The sequence below is a fragment of the Rhincodon typus genome, chromosome 4 (genome assembly GCF_021869965.1).
Source record: "Rhincodon typus isolate 14 chromosome 4, sRhiTyp1.1, whole genome shotgun sequence".
Lineage (NCBI taxonomy): Eukaryota > Metazoa > Chordata > Chondrichthyes > Orectolobiformes > Rhincodontidae > Rhincodon > Rhincodon typus.
In genome coordinates, this window is record NC_063335.1 from 91,734,506 (window position 1) to 91,749,031 (window position 14,526).

The following is a 14,526-nucleotide window of genomic DNA, read 5'->3' on the forward strand; positions in this document are numbered from 1 at the left end:
GCATTGAAGGTTTCGTGGAATCATCACAATTAGGAAAGATAAAGGTCGGGAAATAAACTTGGAGGATCTTTTCCCAAAGAAAATAGATCCCCACAGAAGTCACTGGATAACAATTAAGATCATTTGACCTGTTGACTGATCACCTTTTTATTCTGCTACTCCCACCAACAAACCCCTCTGCAAACCATCTAATCTAGAACCTCAGGGAAAACCCTTCAACATTGTTAGCTTAAAACTCACCAATAGACCAGGAATTAAACAAAGGACTTTCCTGTTATTCAATTTAACTCTGAGCTATCAAAGCAACCTTATAATGATTTGTTTAAGCCTTCTCCCTCCATTTCACCAACCAATTCAAATACATACTCTTGCTTAGCCAGAACCTGCTTATCTGTTGAACTTTGAAGATTTGTTGTCAGACCACTCTATAATGATTATCAATCTTTGAGGTGGAAATGTTCATCCATTCAGCTCCTGTTGCAGAAATCATTATAATGTTACTGATTTCACCTTAATATAGTTTATTTTTTCTTACAGCAAAACCATTCCACATGTACCACACAAGTCCAATTCCCAAGCCTTCTTATGCCTATATTGAGAGCTTACTGAAAAAATGATATTAAGCTATACAGGTCATTTGAATCTTAACAAATCAATAGTTGGCTATTTTCATTAGTGAGCAATCTATACTTAACACTTCTTTGAAAAACAGTAATTCAGTCTGCATAACCTGTCAATGAAATATTATTGAAAGTTTAACACTGACCTGGCCAATTGAAGAATTTATTATCAAGGAATGAGCATTCCCATGACCAAACAGTTATTGGAAAAGAATGATCATTTGGACTAACAAAGTCAGTAAAGTGTATCTGATTTAACACTGACCTTGCTAACTCAAAGAGTTTCTTAGCATGTGATACAACTTCCTGCTGTGCCATTGAGAGTAGCCGTTTGTGCATACAGATCCCAGAATACGTGTCCTGAAAAACCAGAATTAATGTCTGGAGTAGTTTTCCAAGAGGATGACGAGTTGACGCAAAGACCTAGAATAGAATTCAAACAGAAAATCCTTTTAAGGTGGCAGCAGTAACAATAAATAGACTTAAATAAAAAGGTATAGGGATCCTTGGCCTTAGAAATAGAAATCTGGACTATAAAAGCAAAGTGGTATCGTTAAACCTTTACAAGTCACTAGTTAGGCCTGAGGTGGAATATCGTGTTCAATTCTGGTCACCGTGGTTTTGGTAAGATGCCCTGGAGCTTTCATTCTTTCATGGAATATGAGCACTGTTGGCAAGGCCAGCATGTCTTGTCCATTCATATGAACTGAGTGGCTTAAAAGGGCAATTTGGAGGGTAGTTAAGAGTCAACAACATTGCTGTGGGTCTGGAATCACATCTAGACCTGTCTGTCGTCCCTAAATGGCATGAATGAACTAAATGATTTTTTAAGGATAATTAATGATAATTTCATGGTCACCTTTACTGAGAACAATTTTCACTGCTCGATCTTGAATAACAGAATTCAAATTCCACCAGGTGCTGTCTCCAGAACATTAGCCTGTATCTCTGGCTCACTAAACCAGTGACATCACCACTGTGCCAGAGATGGACTTCAGAGAGACTACAGGAGCTAGGATTGTTCTCTTTAAACTATGACTCATTGAGATACTAGTTGGATAGCTCTTTCAGAGGACTTGCATGGACTTGAAATAGTATGAATTTCTGTATTGAAATGTTCTGTTGTTTTATTTTGTCATTCTATGCCCTAGCTCAGGCAATAGCTTCTTGATAATGGTAACATGTAGATCTCATTCTATAGACTTGACCATATTTTGCAGGATTACTGAGGTTGACAATTCAGTGTAGTATTGGAGAATTTTGGAGGCATCATCTTTTGAAGGCGACATGAAGCAAAACACCTTGTGTCTCCCCAGCTAATTGCAAAACATCCCACAGCACTTACTGAAGTGCAGGAAAGTTCACCTGGGCCAAACTTTATTCTTCAGGCAGCAGAAGTAAACAGATTATTTGATTAGCATCACCATGTTATTTGTAGGATCTTGAAAATTGTCTACATTAAATAAAAACTTGTATTTATGTAGCAACTTTCACAACCACCCCTGGATATCCCAAAGTGTTTAAAACCCACCAGTGTAGTTACTGAAGTGTAGTACTGACATATTGTAAGAAAGGTAGCAGCTAATTTGGACACAGTATGCACTCAAAAACAGCTAATGACCACAAAAACTATTGTTATGATTTTGATTGAGGTATAGACACCAACCAGGATGCCCTGTGTAACACTACTCTAAAGTAGTACCATGGGATCTTTAATATTCACATTGAATATAGGAGTCAGAAGGTCATTCTGCGGGTGTACAGGACGTTGGTTAGGTCACTTTTGGAATACTGCATGCGATTCTAGTCTCCCTGCTAATAGGAAAGATGTTGTGAAACTTGAAAGGGTTCAGAAAAGATTTACGAAAATGTCCCTAGGGTTGGAGGTTTTGAGCTGTAGGGAGAGGCTGCTTAGGCTGGGGTTATTTTCCCAGGAGTGTCAGAGGCTGAGGGATGACCTTATAGAGGTTATAAGATCAGGAGGGGCATGGATAGGATGAATAGCCAAGGTCTTTTCCCCAGGGTTAGGGAGTCCAAAAATAGAGAACATAGGGTTAAAGTGAGAGGGAAAAGATTTAAAAGGGGCCTAATGGCAACTTTTTCACACAGAGGTTGGTGCATGTATGGAATGAGCTGCCAGAGGAAGTTGTGGAGGTGGGTACATTTACAACATTTAAAAAGGCATCTAGATGGGTATATGACTAGGAAGGGTTTACAGGGATATCGGCTAAAGGCTGGCAAATGACACTAGATTAATTTAGGATATCCGGTTGGCATGGACGAGTTGGAATAAAGGGTTTGTTTCTGTGCTGTACATCTCTACGACTCTATGACTGAGGAGACAGATGGCACCCTTGACAGTGCAGCACTCCCACGGCTCTGTATTGGGATTGTCAGCCTAGATTGTTGAGGTCAGGTCTTGGATCCACAGCCTTTTGACTGAGAGTCTCGAGTTCTACCAACTGAGCAATAGGCTGACACTTGCATTGCAACAGTGACTACACTTCAAAAGAAAAGGACTTAATTATGAAGCTGCTCTATAAATGCAAGTTTATTCTTTCCTTGCATAAACCTGTCTGCCTTACCTCACTCAGGTACTCCTTCAACTCTTTCCCCTCAGCCAAGTTACATTGGTTTGGTGGCAGTTTCTCAGGTTTGGTAGCATTTGACCTAGAAGAAGGGGAAATAAGCGATCAAAATCAGATAACTGAGGTACTGTTCTTAGGTCTTATCCTTTATGCACAAATCAGAATCCAACTTAAACTAACAGAATTATGGTCTCCCTCTTTTTTTACAAATTATTTACAAATAAAATGTGTTATTCTCAATTCATTACCAACATTCACATATTTGTCCTGTTCATTTACAATTGTTTCTAGCATTCCAAGTCCGCTATTTTCAGGAGCATGTGGCATTGTAAGTACACTGCATTTCCCAAGGTCCACGCTGATCTGCTGTCAGATTTCTCAAGAAGCTACAGTTTCTGAAAATGGCAAATGCAAGAATCCATTGCCTTTCTAATTTTGAACATGAAAGCCATAAACAGAAAGGCTGCCACTCAATGGAATTGTAATTGTGCAGCTAACAAAGAAATTTATTTCAATTTGGAAATTGATTGCAGTTGTAGGAATATTTGGCCTGGTATAATTTCTAGGATATTAGGGAGCTGGTACAGATACATCTACTCCAAAAGCTACACAGGACTCCTCAGGGCCTTGGTGAGACCACACCTGGAATACTGTGTGCAGTTTTGGTCTCCTTTTCTGAGGAAGGATGCTCTTGCTCTCAAGGGAGTGCAGCGAGGGTTTACCAGGCTGATTCCGGGGATGGCAGGTCTGATGTATGAGAAGAGATTGACTAGGTTGGGATTGTTTTTGCTGGAGTGAGGGGGGATCTCACAGAGACTTATAAAATTCTAACAGGACTGGACAGGGTAGATGCAGGGAGGATGTTCCCAATGGTGGGTGTGTCCAGAACCAGGGGTCACAGTACGAAGATTCGGGATAGACTATTTAGGACGGAGATGAGGAGACATTTCTTCAACCAGAGTGGTGACCTTGTGGAATTCATTTCCACAGGAAGTAGTTAATGCCAAAATATTGAATGTATTCAAAAGGCAACTAGATATAGCAGTTGGGGTGAATGGGATCAAAGGTTAGTGGAAGAAAGCAGGATTAGGCTATTGAGTTGGATGATCAGTCATGATCATGAAGAATAGCGGAGCAGACTCAAACAGCCGAATGGCCTCATCCTGCTCCAATCTTCTATGATTCTGTTTTCTATGTTTGTCTCTCCCAACAGATGATGTGTAACGTAAGTTGAATAGGTGGAGCCAATGAACATGAACCCCTTAAAAACGATCACCTCAAATAACAAAGGGAAACAATCTTACCTGCTGCAAGATAAAAAATCAAGCGGATCTTCATTGGAATGTTCCATGGCACTTCCCACTTCTGTGGTTATTGCCCTGCTCTTCAGAGCTTTCTGTCGTTCTCTGTTCTTTGAGTAAAACCCAAGGAAGGATTCCATTGAAGTTTCATCAGAGCCAGAACGAAGGAAATCACTAAATTGGTCATAGATTCCCTGCCATCGATCTTTAGCTGGGGTTATGTGGCTGCCCAATTGCCTAGAATGGAATAACATCTCACATGAAATAGCCTCTTACCTTCTCTGCTATGAATAGAAAAGCAAAATACTGTGAATGTTGGAAATATGAAATAAACACAGAACATGGCAGAAATACCCAGGTCAGACAATGTCTTTGGAGAGAGGGAGAGAAACTGTTAAAGTTTTAGATCTGATAAATAGTCCTTGGCTACAACATTAACTGTTTCTCTCTCCATAGTTTCTGCCCTGATAACTATTTTTAGCATTTTTCTGTTTTTGTATTAAATCTGCTTGTTTGAATATTGGCCTTGAAATTCCATTGTTATTTGTCCTGTCTCAGGTCAACACTCCAACAGGAAACCAGGGAATTATCAAAGAAACAGGGTAAAACAACAATGCCAATACAGAGGAAATGATGAATTGTCAGTAATGCCATGATTTGGATGAGACTTTAAACCGAGGCCCTGCTCCCATTCACATGGACTTAAAAAAAATCAAAATAATGCCTTGCCATCAATCAATAGCAATATAATTAGCCACTACATTTTCCAACAAGGATAAGAATCACTTCAAAAGTGTTTCTTTAGGCTATAAATAACATTGCAAATTCATGAGGTTCTAAAAGGCCTATATAAATGCAAGTTTTTTTTGCCTTCTAACACAGTTATTTAGTTAATCTATTAATCTGTTTGCTTTCTTAATTGCTAATTAATTTGGCAGTGACTCCGAACACCCCCAAAAGAGTTCACATTGCACATGCTGGAAATTCTAAGAATGTATACCTTCTAAAATCCCCTGCCAGTAAATAAAATGGCAATACCCAAATAAGCACAATAAGTATGATCAAACGAGATGGAATGTCATCACTGGCATTTTGCACATGCATAGTGAGAGAATTTTCAGGATGTCAGCTGACATTCTCAATTAATTTCGACCAGACTATTTTCTTTAAAAGATTCCTCATTGGCCTGTAGTTGCCAGGTTTATCCACTTCCACTTTTATTTTGCTAGGATAACACTGGATACAATCCTCTGACACCACTTGATACCTAAGAAATATTGGAAGATTGTGACCAGGACCTCTGAAGTTCCCACACTTACGTTCTTCAGTACCCAAGGATACATACCATCCGAACTACGTAACATTTTTACTGTGATCACAGCTAACTCTGTGATGTTGGCCACATCCTCTCCTTCTGTGATACCAAATGTGGAGTGCTCATTATCTCAGCCTTCACGATTGTTTCCATTTTGGTTCCCTAATCAGCCCATCTTCCTTTGACTAGCTGTTTACTCTTTGTAGTTACTGTGGTTGGCATGACCAACTCCTCTTGAATCATATATAGACAGGTAATTACTTTTTTCAGTTCTCCTCTGTGCTTTCTATATTCTGTTTGGTTCTCTGCTGAATGTTGAATTTGACATTGATCAAAAACATTTTCCATTTCATTTTAATTTATATACTTAGTCATTGAGGACACTTCAGAATTTAATATCCTTCCCTCCTTATGAGAATTTGTGTAGACTGTATCCAATATAGTTTACTTTGAGGCCCTTTAGGTTCATTCATTTTTTTAAAATATGCCAAGCTTTGATAGTAATCTGCCTGGGCTAAGCAGATTTTCAACCCATTGGAAAGAAATCTCACCAAGTTCAGTGTATTAACTTCTGGTTTTTTCTTCTCCTTTTGTATAGCTATTATAAACCTAACGATATGGTAGGTATGGAATTGTTGCAATGTAAAGAGAATTATCGAGTTGATTTTGCGACACACAAGTATGGAATGTGTTACTGCTTTCTAAGTTTGGACAATTCACACTCACATTTTGCTGGTGATCAAAGGGTTTAGTTCTTCTGTGGGTTTGCAGAATGTTCCATTGGTCTTCAAACCACTTCCCCATTTGTTGCTGAATAATCCTTCTATCATGTATCCATTACTAAAGGTGAGCTTTCCCTGGAACATAACAATTGCAAATTAGTTTTTTTTAAGTACAGACCTCTTTTTGTTTCAGCAGTTTGATGTGTGTTGTGCATATGGAGTCTTCTGGAGTAACATGTGATCTAGACTGGGTAGGAAAACAAATTTCCTTCTACAAAGGACATTTATGAATCAGATAAGTTTTCACAACTATCCAGTTGGTCACGGTCACGTTTACGAGTCCAGTAAAATTACCACTGTCATTTCTTGATGCCTCAGTACTTCTCTAATCTCCCATCATATCTTTGGTGAAAGACCAGCAGATTGCCCAGAGAATTGTAAAAGCTGTTTCCAGTTATGGTCATGCTATCTCTTGAAAGGTTTTCACTGATCTGCAAATGTAATACAAGGTGGTCATGACAGTCTTCGTGAACTGAATGTCTATGACGGAGAAAGACCAATAGTTGCATAGAAAATCTTGGAACAATGACAATATGTTCACCATAACCAAGCTAATACCAGTCAAACCATTTCTCCCTATCCCCCTTGTATCATCTCCACCCATTTCTTATCTCTGAACCTTCAATGCACAACTGTTCAAATATGTGAAAAATATTCAAAGTTGGTGCTCAGGAGCAATCTGGAAGTAAAACATAGTGAACAAAATGCTATAAACAAACAGCAGTTTCTCCAGCAGCTGGAAAGAAAATAACAGAAGTTATGATCTTCAATGAGATGAGTTTTCTACTTGCCCATCATCTGATCCATTCAATTCGTAGGCTCTAACCATCATTAACTTGCTCAAGTGATTATTCTTATGTTATTGATCTTGCACCAATATTAGACTATTGTTGTTTCAGAAGCAGTTCAGAGAAGGTTCACTCAACTCATTCCTGGGATGAACAGCTTGTCTTATTAAGAAAGGTTGAACAGGTTAGGGTCACGTCCATTGGAGTTTAAAAGAATGAGGCTGACCTTATTGAAACAGAAGATCTTAAAGGGACTGGACAGGGTAGATACCTGGAGGTTGTTACCTCTCGTAGAGGAAATCAAAACTAAGGGATGCAGCTAAAGAATAAAAAAGATTTTCTTTGAGACAGAGGAGGAGATTTTTTTTTTCTCCCAATGTTGTTACACTAAGGAATTGCATTCCCCAAAAGTGGAAGATGTATCTTTAAATTCATTCAAGGTTGAGTTACACTTTTGATAAACAAAGGAGTAAAAGGTCATGGGGAGCATAGAGGAAACAGGAGCAGAGACTTCAACTAGCTCAGCCATGATCCTGTTGAATAGTAGAGCTGGCTTGAGTGGCCAAATGGCATACTACTGCTCTTAATCTTATGTTCCAATGACTGAGAGGTCCATCTCAATGAAGTGTTATTCTTTCCTAAGCCACTGCTCGTACATTCTAACTGCTTACAATGTAGGCCACAAATTAACATTGATCGTTCTTTTCTATGAGGCTATTGTGAATCAACCACATAACAGAATCACATAGGACAGAAGAGATAGGACTGGCAAGTGTCCTTCTCCGAATAACATTGTTACATCAATTAAATTTTTATGAAAGTTCAACAGACGCACTGCCATTTTCTGGTGCCAGCTGACAAATAACCAAATTTATTGAATTTGATTTCTTAATTAATTTTAAAATTACAGTGACTGGGCTCTAAATCTAGCATCATAACTACCAAATTGCCATATCTACTTACAACAGGCCTCACTGGATGGCTGAACTGCATTTCAAACTTCTTATCCAGAAAACTCAAGGCCAGGTGACACTCATACTTTGCTATCTCCCCTGGATTCACTAACCAGGTACAGATGAGGTAGTGTCCCGATTCTTCTGACTGAATACCACCCCGTACAATGCATTTATTTTCCTCACTGGGGTAATCCTTTATTGACATAATGAAAGAATCATAGCTTTTAACACGTAAGTAAATTCACTTATAACCTTCAAAAGAAACCAACTATTCTATTAGTAACGATCAATGTTTCAAGTAGTTGTGTTCAGTGATGGGAAAACTCCAGTTAATTAAAAAGGACCAGCTGTGCACAACCTCCAGTTCAGCATAAGTCACATTAGAACTTTTAACATCATGACCACTGAAGACAGGATTTAACGGGCTTTATGGTTCTTCATTCTTTCAAGATTTCTCCATATCAGTAGATATCTTTCTCATCTACCCCCTCCTTCGCAACCATTGGCTACCTTTTCATCTTCAGCCAAAACTGTGGCTCTCTCGCTCACGCTCTCCTTCTGTCACCACGCCCAAATCAATGTCCACCTTGCTTCTACTGTCTCAAATGTGGGAGCCATATGTAAAATGCATTTATCACATCTAGGCAAGGAATCATTCATCTGCTGCTGCTAACGAAACACGGCACCTCATGGATGCCTCGTCATGAGTTGCTTGCTCTGTTTGAATCCTAACCCATTCAGCACAGCGATAGTGCCTGATAACATGATAAAGAGCGTTGTCTCCGCTCCTGATCATGTCACAGACAAATGCATCTGCTACAAGCAGGCTGGTGAGGACAAGGTCAAGAATGTTTTTCCTCTCGTTGGTCTTCCCACCAGCTGCAGTAAGCCCAGTCTGGCAGCTATACCTTTTAAGACCTCACCAGCTCTGTTAGTTGTGGTGCGACACAATGAAGTCCCCTGTGCAGAGTACATTGTGCATCCTTGCCAACTTTGGTGTTTCCTCCAAGTGGTATTCTACATGGAGGACAGAAAAATTCCTTGCCTGTGTTCAACCTGATTTGATGAGTCAGCATTGAGAACTCCCAGGGCGATACCCTCCAGACTGCACGCCATGTGCCACCAACTTCGGTGGATCTCCAGGAATTGTGACTGTGATGTTTGGGACATTGTCTGTAATGTATATTCCAGTTTGCTCCAATCCAGTCTCCCAATTTTTACCCAGATGTTACCAAGGATGGTTTTGCAGGGTCAAAAGGACCATGTGTGCATAGTTGTTTCCAGTGCCTTGGTCCATCTACGTTGCTGTTGGTCTGGAGTTACGTGTAGTCCAGAGCAGGTGAGGATGGCAGATTTTTCTTACCCTGGAGGATACTAATGAAACAGTTGGGATTGTATTTTTAATATGACAATCAACAGCTTTTAACTCCAGGTTTACTAATTGAGTTCAAATTTCACAAACTCCCACATTGAGATTTTAAATCATGGCCCCAGGGTGTTAGCCTGTGTTTCTGAATTACTAGTCCAATAATCATACCACAATACCATTGCTTCCCCTTATCCAATCAAATGATCTGTATATAGTATGGAGTCTAAAGCTCCCACCTTTCCAGTTAGAAACAGCTCTTCTGTGAACTCTCCTTCATAGGCAGAATCATCTTCTGACAGAATTGTTCCAGGACCCTGATGATTATATAGAAAATAAATTAAATACTGAGTTGTTTATAAAGAGCATTTGATTTGAAGACATTGAAGTAAGGAGACCTAATACTCAAGATAAATGAGGTCAGTATTCTGCCTCAGCTTCATGCTCAGACCAAGTATATCATATATATATGATACTTCAGGGTGCCTACTTAAGAACAGGACAGGTTAAGTAAAGGGGCCATTAATTCTGTCGGAGTTTGGTATTCTTGGTACCAGCTGTTTTGATCCCAGCTGTGGTAATACTGGACAACTCAGATCCTCGATTGACACCTGTCTTGATATACTTATAAGTTTTATATTTTCTTTTTGTTTACTATGGACGTGTGTCACTGAACAACTTTATAAGAGTCTGCCAATACACATTAACAAAAGAATGTACAAGTTCATTCCACAAAAGAAACTTGCAATATATGTTATAGTATAGAGGAACAAGTGGAATAAACTCATTACAAATATCAGAGTGAATGATGCAACTCTTTTCATTCTAACATTTAGACACTAAGACCCTCAGTGAAGGGTCACTCCATCTCCATGTTCAGCTAACAGTGTAGTCAGTTTCATTTTCCTTAGGTTCTAGTGTGCATTCACGTGAAGTTTTTTTTCATTAATGTCCCTCCCAAAGACCTTTAAACAAGCTGTTATGTCAGCTTACTAATACTAACAGGTATGCATTCCTTAAACCCATATCATAAGCCTTTTTGAATGCCTTGCTTTGACACCTCCACAGATTTCAGCATCTGGAATTTTCTTATAAGCAATTCAGGACTTCTCCCTTTCTGCCCTGACTGTTTTAGACTCTGCTAAACTAGCAGCACTTCTGCTGTTACAGATCTTTTTATCTCTGAATAAACCTATTTCTGTCCCCATCCATATCCCTTGTAAAACTCAAATTAACAGATATTTAGCAACAGTCTCCTAGGGGGCTTGCTTGTCGTTTAGCTAAAATCACAATATATTGGAAAAGCAACCTTTCGCTCTCTATTCAAACTGACTTTATGATCTTTTGAAAACCTACACAAGTGAACACTAAAATTATTTTTTACTCCACTTTAGACGCCAGTGTTTCAAATGATAACAATATATTGTGAGCCTGTGTCTCACAGCTACGACTAAGGGCCATTTGACATCTGTTGATTGCTGGCACTGGGAAAGAGTCCTCAGCCATCAGAGCAAAGGCAGCAAGGACAGATCAATGACAGTGGTCTAAAGAGAGGTCTCCATGGATTTGCGGTGTTTTAATGGCTTCATCACTACCTATGCCACACAGATTTTGGCCAGCTGGGTACTGCTTGGACACTCAGGCATGGTATGCAACTAAATTAACAGTGCACAATTTGTGTATTGATAACTTATGCTTATATTCCCAGGTTGGGCAGCATAGAGCATCTCAGCTTTGGACCTGGTGTCCAATTTTCTGTGGCTCAATATCCTGCATCATTCACTGTCACTTCTTTCATCTGTGCTTCCACCCTGCTTCCGATGTTCATATCTTCCCTATATACCGCACCTTAAACCACAGAACTGTACTGGTGGAAATATAACTGCCGGTTGGTCTGCCAAGTTAACAGAAAGATAGGATTTAGACTAAAAGCGGTCTCTCAGAGTCAAGCTAATAATCTGTCTGTTATAGAAACAATCCAGAGACTGCACAGGTCTGCAATCCACGCTTTGTAAATCTGTATATAGACTTACAAAAAGTGATCATTGGTGGAAAGCCACAATTTGCTGGATACTCAGATTGGACATAAATATTTTGTTTTGAACAGACAGAAATAGGAAAATAATGACGTTCCACTAGACATAGGAAATTAACGAATTACATCCAAAGCTCATCAACCAAATGGGAAATTTGTTGTTAAAACCCCTAATAGTTACTCTTAGAATTAAAAATTACCCTTTAAAGTTCCGTAATAGTTCTAAGTAAACATTGGATGCCATCTTCCGTGAGCTGAGTCATAGAACACTTAAGGCAATGAATTTTCTGGGTCAGTCTTTGCCATGAGAAAGGATAGAAGAAAATCCAGTTACTGACCATCCCCAATGCAATCCTCAGATATCCCAGTGTCAGCTCTATTGCACATGGAAAGGATGACAAAGATATCAGTCCAACTAGAAATTCAATAGGTGGTTGCTGGCTAAGTGGAGAGAATCCTGAAGGAGAGAATGCCAAGGAGGATTGTAGTCATTTACAGGAGAAAGCTAGAAGCTATGCATTCTACAGAAGGAACTAAACAAAAAATCACTATGTGGAGGTATTATTGAGGTCTGACAAAGAGAGGATGCCATTCCTGAAGTAGAGAATCTGAGCTGCTCATACGTCAATGACTATCAGTAGCACCCTAACTGTTCCAAGGGTATCCTTCCAATGTAAGAAGTTCCATCAGCTTGTGAAGGTCAAGATCAAGAATGAAAGAGCTTATATAATACTTAAATAATAATCCCAGGGTAAACATTCTTTATAGACAATGGCAAACTTGTAAAATAAAGCTTCTAGACTTCTATTGTGGAAAATACAGTAGACAATTTACCAACAGAAATTTGACAATAGTGAGATAAACTGTTTTAGTGATGTTGTTTGAAAAATAACATTGGTGAGGCATCAGCAATGCCCTTCTACTTTTCTTCAAACACCACTGCTAGATATTTAACCTCTGCCCTAAGATGGACAGGGACCCTTGTTAAGAAGAGTAGAAGGAAGGAACGCTGGTGTTCTGAGCTACGCTGCACCAACAAACTGACTACTTTTTACTCACCGCTAACTTGTTGTATTGGAAGTTTCCCTCGTAGCACAGTCCTGACTGGGTAATTACGATACCATTCCCATGCTTGCAATCTTCCAGCCATGTGCCAATGTACCTCTCTCCCCTGTATATATAATGATAGAAATTTTATATTTAATTTTTAGCTAAAGTCAGAAAAATAAAGCAAAGACCCATCAAGAAGAAATAAGTTTCAGAGATAGTAGGAACTGCAGATGCTGGTGAATCTGAGATAACAAGGTGTAGAGCTGGATGAACACAGCAGGCCAAGCAGCATCAGAGGAGCAGGAAAGCTGATGTTTCGGGCCTAGACCCTTCTTCAGAATATGTTTGCCTGGAGTAAGGGAGACCACAGGGCTTGAAACATTCACTCTTTGCTCCCCACAGATGCTGTTAGATCTGCTGAGTTTCTCCAGCAATTCCTGTCTGTGCTTGTTTCATTATCTGAAGAATCATAAATGGTACTGAATATTTGCACAATCATCAGTGAACATCCCCATTTCTGACCTTAATATGGAGGAAAGGTGAAACAATTGAAAAGGATTGGACCTAGCACACTACACCAGGGAACATAAGGGCTGTTTTGGTATAGTAGTAGTGTCCCTACCTCTGCGTTCAAGTCCCACCTGCTCCAGGGGTGTGTCATGACAGCTCTCTATGAACAGTCACTCTCACCTCACCTTTAGAGCTGAACACTTTTAGCCAGATTTGTACGAAGGCTGGTCAAGAGGTAAGTGGCCCTGGAAGACCTCAATAAGCAAGTGAGTCCTGTGCTGTAGCTTCACCAGGTTGATACCTCATTTTTCTGAAGAAGGGTCTCGATCCAAAACGTCAACTTTCCTGCTCCTATAATGCTGCCTGGCCTGCTGTGTTCCTCCAGCTCCACACTGTGTTATCTCTGACTCCAGCATCTGCAGTTCTTGCTATCTCATTTTTAGGTATGCCTTGTACTGCCCATTTTGTACCTTCCTGCATTATTCATTGAACCAGGTTTGATTCCTTGACTTGATAACACATTTCATTTGAGGCCAGTCAGCCCTTCGAACATGTTCCACCATTCAATATCATCATGGCTGTACACACAACTTGGTACCATGTTCCCACTTTGTCTGTATACTCATTGATCCCTTTAACCCTAAGAAATATATCTAACTCCTTCCTGGAAATATTCAATGCTTTGGCCTCAACTGCTCTCTGGGGCAGAGAATTCCACAGGTTCATCACTCTCTGGGTGAAGAAGTTTCTCATCTCTGTACTAAATGGCCTAGAATGACTGTGACCCCTAGTTCTGGACTCCCTGGTCATTGGGAACATCCTTCCTGTGCTTACTCTGTCTAGTCCTGTTAGAATTTTTATAGATTTGTGAGATGACCCCCTCATTCTTCTAAAATATATATGTGTAATGAATATAAATTGGAAAATTGAAGTTTGGCATATTATTTACTTTTATAATGACGCAGAAGTAAAATGGTGTGGCATTTATTCATTGGTTACAAAGATCATGTGATTTTTGGAAGCGGGAATTTAATTTTTTTTGAGGCTATCTCACACCAGATGCCTTAGCATTGAAAAAAAACAAACTGCTCAGCAACAGCTTTCGGATTGGTTTTAAGTAGCAGTTTTATCGCACAACTGAGAGAAGACAGCAATAGGACTTGCATGTCCAAAAGCCTGCAAGCAAGACAGGTCCCTTTCTCTCCTTCTGAGTGG

The 14,526-nt window shown here is 39.6% G+C and overlaps 1 protein-coding gene across 1 annotated transcript in view; it reads right to left on the reverse strand.

The window, feature by feature from the left end:
* Window positions 1-467: 467 nt before the first annotated feature.
* LOC109916337 (ALS2 C-terminal-like protein) overlaps window positions 468-14,526 on the reverse strand; it is a 70,744-nt gene continuing 56,685 nt past the window's right edge. Inside the window, exons 16-22 of the mRNA XM_048596166.1 lie at window positions 12,811-12,922; window positions 9,956-10,033; window positions 6,551-6,681; window positions 4,513-4,746; window positions 3,206-3,290; window positions 886-1,043; window positions 468-474 (exon numbers count right to left, since the gene is read on the reverse strand). Of these exons, the coding sequence (XP_048452123.1) occupies window positions 468-474; window positions 886-1,043; window positions 3,206-3,290; window positions 4,513-4,746; window positions 6,551-6,681; window positions 9,956-10,033; window positions 12,811-12,922 (805 nt within the window). The remainder of the gene's footprint in view (window positions 475-885; window positions 1,044-3,205; window positions 3,291-4,512; window positions 4,747-6,550; window positions 6,682-9,955; window positions 10,034-12,810; window positions 12,923-14,526) is intronic.